General features: G+C 30.1%; 1 protein-coding gene across 1 annotated transcript; it reads right to left on the bottom strand.

Moving 5' to 3' along the window:
- Positions 1–3,941: 3,941 nt before the first annotated feature.
- On the bottom strand, positions 3,942–6,899 carry LOC125853038 (putative F-box/FBD/LRR-repeat protein At4g03220). The gene is made up of 3 exons (XM_049532714.1): positions 5,737–6,899; positions 4,918–5,103; positions 3,942–4,257 (listed from the first exon to the last, which is right to left on the bottom strand). Exons 1-3 carry the CDS (start codon positions 6,844–6,846, stop codon positions 3,952–3,954), a joined length of 1,602 nt encoding a protein of 533 aa, XP_049388671.1. The 5' UTR covers positions 6,847–6,899; the 3' UTR covers positions 3,942–3,951.
- Between the last annotated feature and the right edge of the window lie 331 nt (positions 6,900–7,230).

The following is a 7,230-nucleotide window of genomic DNA, read 5'->3' on the forward strand; positions in this document are numbered from 1 at the left end:
CTAATTATCTACATGTCAACGATAAAAATTGTTGCCGAAGTAGAAGTGGTAAAATCAACAATTGGAATATGATTCGTCCTATTCGTTGAATTTAGTCCGGCTAAAGGTTTATTTATTTTTATTAGTTTGGCTCATATTGGTTTGCTCAAATTTTACTTAAATTGTCTCTTCGAAATCTTGTTAAAATACTTTATTTATTAGTATTAAAAGAACAAATACAGAATTTAAAATTTCATAATATTTGAGCGAATTGAATTATGACTTATAATTTAAGCTATGTTGACCCAATTTAACTCGGTCCAAGTAACTATTAGACAAGGTTATAATGACCAATTTATTCACTCAACCTATTTTAACTTGTCCAATCCAAATCAGTCTATTAACAAGAATGACTTTGGAGGTGGTTGATCTTGAACTTTTGAACTCACTAACCTCATAGATAAAACTCAATTTGTTATTTTGAACTTGAAGATTTTCTTATGGAGTAAGCGAAAGTCAAATGTTCAAAATCACCTATTTTCAAGATCATTGCTTATAATTTCCTGACATAGGAAAATTAGTAAAACCAAACAACTATATATAGTGAATTCAAATGATAATGGGAAAATTCACCATCTTTGCCCTAACATGGATATAGACCGGCAGGAAGTGTAGGAAATTAATGACAAGAAGACTTGAACAAAATTAATTAACTTATTATATTCAACAATATACTTCACTTTCAATCTTTTCACTCTTTGGTAGCTAAAATGGATCTAATTAAAAAGAAGAAAAAAAGAACATGTGGACCTTATAAAGTTTTTCTTTATTTTGTATTTTTTCTCTCTGGAAATGACATGTTGCACGTTCCACCTAAATTGGTCCATTTATTTACTTGAACTATTTTGACCTGCTTAATTATTCCATGAAAATGATTTTTAAAATTATGAATCATTTTTGTCTATTTAATATATTATATATAGTCATAATAAACAAGAAAATAAAATTTGTTTGTTTTGTTTGAAATTAAATGAATAAATAAAATTTGGTATATACAAGTTATTTTATGATTTATTGTTTAGTTCATCTCGACCATGCCTATTTCAACTCAAGTATTTTGATATCTTTTTCTTTACCTTCAAAGAGTTAGAGCCTCTTCTCTTATCCTATTTAATTTCCTTTTCGATTGTCTGCATCAGACGGAAGGCGATCTCAAACATCTTTGTTCATTTGTTATTGAAGGGTGCAACATAATATATATAATTGAAAAATGACTCACTCAAATTCAGCTCAAACCTTTTTTTTTGACACCCTAAGCTTAGGAAAATGAAACCAAATAGTGTTCTAAAACTTGGGCATTAGCTTTCACATGAGAAATGATCACCATATTTGCACAAAAAGCCATTATAGACCGGGAGAAATTAAAGGAAATTAATGACAAGAAGACTTGTACAAATTGGCTAAACCTTTGACAAAACTAATTCATTTGTTATATTCAACAGCATATATACTTCGTTTTCAATCTCTTCACTCTTTGCTAGCTAAAATTGATAATAAAAACAAATGAACATAAAGCAGAATCGTGTACTAAAGTTTCCGCTATGCACGGAGTTCAGAAAATGATCGATTACAAAGGCCTATTGTACTACACATCTGTACTTTGTATCTTTGTAAAAGACTATTTATACATCTCAAACTAAATGACAATAACTTTACCAATTACATCAAGGTTGTAAAAAACCAATCGACATGTCTCATTGTACAGACGAGAAGAAGTAATACAACCAAAATGAACATAATGCACAATTCAGTGTATTAAGTTTTCACTATGCACATAGTTCGTAGAAGGATCAAATCACAAGAGTCTTTGTGTGTAACTATATCTTGCATTACGGCAAGAGTCTGTTTCTTGAGTTCAAAGTTCAAATATGTAACCTACTAATCAAATGATACTAGTTATACCAAGATATTTAGCTCGATAAAAAAAAAAAAAAAACAAATCGACATGTGGACCATAAAAATGGATATGAAAAGTATTGAACATATGTAATTGACTCTTTATCTTTTGTATTTTTTTGTTTGTTAGAAATGACTTGTTGCACGCTTTCATTAAATAGGCACAAACACTTATCCATAAATGCATGAAGCCAAAAAATGTACAACTGTTTTCATGCACGTAATGTCCACCTAAAAATGAGACAACTTCCTTAGTTTCTTCTCAATTGTCTTTGCTAATTGCTATATGACAAATTGACCTCACTCTTGTCTTGTCAAATATATATGTTTTATTTATTTTATAGTCCCTCTCCATCCTGTGGATTTATTGCAACAGCTAGCTGTAACCACACATTCATATTTTTCTTATACTTTTTTGTCTTATCTTTAAATAAAATTTCAATATCATGAGTAGTTTAATTATTGCATTTTCTTTTGATTTTTCCTAATCTGTATATTGACCAAGTATTATTAGTTGTATGAATAGTGGATAATTGAAATATGATCATGAATTCATTGGTTTGATCTCTAGTCTCAACTTTTTTGAGACTAATTGTTTTTTTATATGGTTTTTCTTGTTTTTGAAGTTCAGTTAAGTTCAAGATTCATTTTTTTAGGAATAATTATCTAACTAGAAAAACGTATACATTATATTTATCAAACATAAAATAATTTAGAAAAATTATCAAATATAATCAGAGTTTCTGAAATTCACCTTGTATCAGGCAAATACTAACAATTTATGAAATTAGCATTATATTAGTGATACAGCAGTTTCTGAAATTCTCTATATATGAATTATCAGTGATATAGAGCGAATTTTAGAAACTGTCATATCACTAAATCATTATTGATGTTTGCTGGTACTCATGGGTTAGCAAAGTTAGCCCAATTAAAATTTGGCCCACCCAATCCAGCTCTTTAAGAATTGGGCTCGTTTGGACAAAATATGTAGCCCAACACCTTTTGATAAAAACTTTTTTTTTTTTTTGTTTGATATAACATGAGAAAATTTTAGAATAGTAAACATAATAGACATAATAAGGCTCTAAGCAATAGTTTTGATAATTGCGCTCCATAGCTATAGTTATGTTTGCTATGGAGGTTGTGGTTTGTATATTTCTCTTGTCAATATACAAATAGGGTAAGTATATACAAATTCTGTATTTATATATTTAGGAAATTTTCAGAACTCCGTTTGAATATTTCGCTTGCCAATATATAAACAGGGTAATTTATTATGATTTTTTCATAAATCATATACAAATAGTTAGGGTAAGTATATACAAATTTCTGAATTTATACAATGAGGAACCAAATTATACAAATTCTGAATATAAATTAAGTGAATTATACAAATCAGGCGAATAACAATTTTCTTAAACTATAGCTATAGTACCTAATATAGGTTAAATGTTTGCTATTATGCATAATTTTCCCGTATAAAACATAAATAGCATTATGAGGAAAGAGTATTTTTTTTTTGGTAATTATAACATATCATAAGAAAACTAAGAAAGATGAATGAGTTAAGCTATGATTAGTTATTTACTTCATCTTGGCTTAACCTAATTAATGTGTGGGTAGTATTGGGTAGTGACTTGATTTAGTCTATTTTAAATAACTCAAATTCAATCTAAATGTCCATTTGTTATCTTAGATACCTCCAACTCACAGCTACAAATGATAATTAAGGTACATCTTGGGAGCATTTTTGACTAATCAAGTAATTAGGCTTAATACATTATTTATCTCCTGAGCTTGTTGGCATAACCACTACTTCTTGGAAATTGCATTATACGCGCCAACTAAAGTATGACACGTGTCAAAAATAAAGAAGAAAATAATTAATTTACATTCCAATTGAGATAATAATGTATATTAAGTCATGACTATGAAGTTCCAAAATTGCAACCATAAGTCCATAAATATGGATATAATTCTACTTTAAAATTGCAACCATACATATCTCTAAGTTTACTTGAACACAATCTTAGCATTACAAGATGCTTTGGAAAACCCCATTATTTGTGATTTGATTTTTTCTCTATGAAGTGAGTCTCTTGATTTGGAAAGCTCAGCTACACACAAGAACATTTCTTGCAATACTTTTCCATGCTTCAACAAAAACTTCACTAAACTAACATCACTTTCACACTCTGAGAATCCATGAATCTTCACTACTTTAAGATGTTGAAGGAAAGAATTCATAGCATTACTTTGTGACTCCCAAAATCTTTCTTCACCAGAGTTTGACAATTGCCATAGGTCCCTATTCCATTTCTGAAAAATTTAAAGACAAGAAAAATGTGTCATGAGGCTAAAGAAACATCAATCTAATGAGAAATATATATTGACAGTGTAAATGGGTGAAATTTAACCTATAGTTTCGAGCATGACACTAGTTATCTCCAATCTAAGAAGTTGACACACATTCACTTAATCAATCAGTCCAAATAGAAATGAGCTTAACTTATATACACAAATATGGAGTCATAATTTTTTCACACTATCCATGAACTTTAATTTGTCATACTTAGTTGCAGTTTGTATCATTATCGAGAATTTTTTATTGAATCAATGAAAAAATAAAAAATATTCAATGTTTATTCCAAGTAATTCAATGAGAATCTTTTTTCTGTCATGCATTTTCCCAGTGAGTTGGTTGGGTGAAAATGAGGTGGGAACAAATGTTTTACTTATAACAAAATTTTCTATTGATTCGTGATAGGAAAAAAACGTCTACTATTTCTAAAAGGGTGTTTTATGTTTTTAACAATGTAGTTTATAAATTCCATAAGATCATAGATATTTATTGAGATAATTTTCTTCGTGTGATTTATAGGTTTATGTACCTCGTTACTCATATCGTATATACTCTTTTGCACCAACAATTAATATTCATAATTAAGATGGATTTTTTGCTGAATGAAAAATTCTTACCCTTCTTTGGATGTTGTGTTCATTTGTAATCTTGAGAATTAGTGTATTTGTTGCTGGAGAACTCCTAAACAGATTTGCTAATCCTGGAATGTTGTGTTTGTGGAACCCTGTGTGCAACTCTAATGATCTTAGTTTACTAAAAGGACGCAGAGAAATTCCTGCCAAGTGATTATTCTTCGATAGAATCTGTAACAAAAAATAGAGAGCTATAGAAATCAATTTTGAAGTCTACAATGATATAATAACGGAAAAATCATGAGAGATCAGAATTTAAATCATGTAGAAAGCAAAACGAGGCACAACGTAAATGTAACAATAATTTGGTCCAATAATCAATAAATATTTATAGGATAAATGACTAACAAAATATTGAGGAGATCAAAATTCAAATCATGGTAGAGAGCAAAATGTGTCCTAATGTAAATGTAACAACAACAATTTGGTCGAATAATCAATAAATATTTATTGGATTATGCCTACCAAAATAAGGAGATCATGGGAGATCAGAATTCAAATCACGATAGAGAGCAAAACGAGGCCTAGTGTAAATGTAACAACAACAACTTGGTCCAATAATCAATATATATTTACAAGAGAATGTCTAGTGATCAATCAACAGAACTAAAAACATATGAAAAATCAAGACTCAAATCTGAATAGCTTAAGTCTTGATGGCCGAGTTACTCAATTCCGTTGACAAACACCAAGTTATGAGACAACATTAAATGCCACACATATAGCTAGATCCATAGAAGAGGCCAAAATTAAATGTCACACCTCAAATAAAACATAAAACTTGGTAAATGAATAAAAAAATACCTCAACACTTTGATTTTCAAGAACTAAAGAATGTGAATGAGAGAGGCCAGACAAGAAATCATTGACACTTCGAAGCTTCATTGCACCAAGATCCTCAAGAAGAACAAAAAACCCAACAAAAGCCTCAATCAAACAAGTTAAATTCTCCAAACAACTTTGATCCGTTATAGTATTATTCGACCAAACAATACTTTTTAGCCTCGGACCAACAATCTTAACCTCAGTACCACTAGAATACGAATCGAAGCAGCTGTTGACACTCAATTTCTCCAATTTCGAACACGTTATATCTAAATTCTCCAATTGAAAACAATTTTCAAGAATTAAATCCTCTAGTACACGACAACTTACATGTAAGTAAGTTAACCCCGTACAACCATCAAGACTCAATTTCTTAAGCAACGGGAAAGATGTCTCCGTGAATAAATCATGTAACGAAGGTTGTTCGTACATAATAAGACACGAAAGTGACAATGTGAACAAATTTTTGAACCCATTTTTCATAATTGATGAAGGAGGTAACCTAAATCCTGGATATTTTGACTTTAATTTAAAAACTCTTAAAGAGTCACTATTTATAGCACTTCTTGGGAAATTGAAATAATCATTAGTGGCTACTTCAACGTCAAGTTCTTGTACATTGTGCTTAACAGCGCCACGAATCAGGGCGTTTAGATGTGAAAAACTCAAATTTGCACGAAAACGGAGGACCCTGATCCCTGAATTTTTTTTGCGAAAAGATAACACTTGATCTATGAAATCAGCACCTCCAGCACTAGTACAATTTGCGTGGAATTTTTTGTAAACGTTTGAGCTGACTTTTGAGATTGAGTTATTATAACCTGATGATGATGTTGATGTTGATGGGACATTGATTGTTGTAAAATCGAGATCTGGGAAAGTGTGCCACATGTGCTTCCATCGCTTAGAAAGTACGCTAAGTTTGGCGATGGATTTGATTGGAAGGAAGAAAAGAATTTGGTGAATGACCGCATCAGGAAGATCACTGATGCGGTCTTCACCACATGAAAAACTCGCGTAGATTTCATCAAGAAGCCTTTTTTTCTTAACGGATCTTGTTTCCATTAGAATGATTTTTTTGTTCTTCATCTAAAATGTCACATTGGATGACCCTTTTTCTTCTCTAATTTAGATGAAATGAAAGAGTGTGTTCTTAGGGTTAGTTAAGAGTTTGAAAGTTTCAAAAGAGTGAAAAAAGAAAGAAAAAAATTTCTAAAAAGAGTGAAATACTACTATACTTAGTGCGGGAAGGACGCTAGAGTTTGTTTCAATTCAAAAACATTTTGATTTATAAGGTGTATAAGATAATAAAAATAGTATAGTGTTACTAAATTTTAGTATAACGTTTGGTTGTAAATTTATGTCTGGTATACATAATAAATCATGACATTAATAATATGAGATACTATTCATATTTTAATACATTATATTCGATATTATTGGATCTAATGTCGATATAGACTTTAGAGACAT

The sequence above is a fragment of the Solanum stenotomum genome, unplaced genomic scaffold, assembly GCF_019186545.1.
Source record: "Solanum stenotomum isolate F172 unplaced genomic scaffold, ASM1918654v1 scaffold7955, whole genome shotgun sequence".
Lineage (NCBI taxonomy): Eukaryota > Viridiplantae > Streptophyta > Magnoliopsida > Solanales > Solanaceae > Solanum > Solanum stenotomum.

Excerpts from the sequence above, each read along its gene's own strand:
- LOC125853038 (XM_049532714.1), bottom strand. The coding sequence starts at position 6,846 with ATGAAGAACAAAAAAATCATTCTAATGGAAACAAGATCCGTTAAGAAA. Across the intron at positions 5,104-5,736 it reads TTGAAAATCAAAGTGTTGAG|ATTCTATCGAAGAATAATCA; the intron begins GTATTTTTTTAT and ends TTTTTGTTACAG. Across the intron at positions 4,258-4,917 it reads AACACAACATCCAAAGAAGG|AAATGGAATAGGGACCTATG; the intron begins GTAAGAATTTTT and ends TAAATTTTTCAG.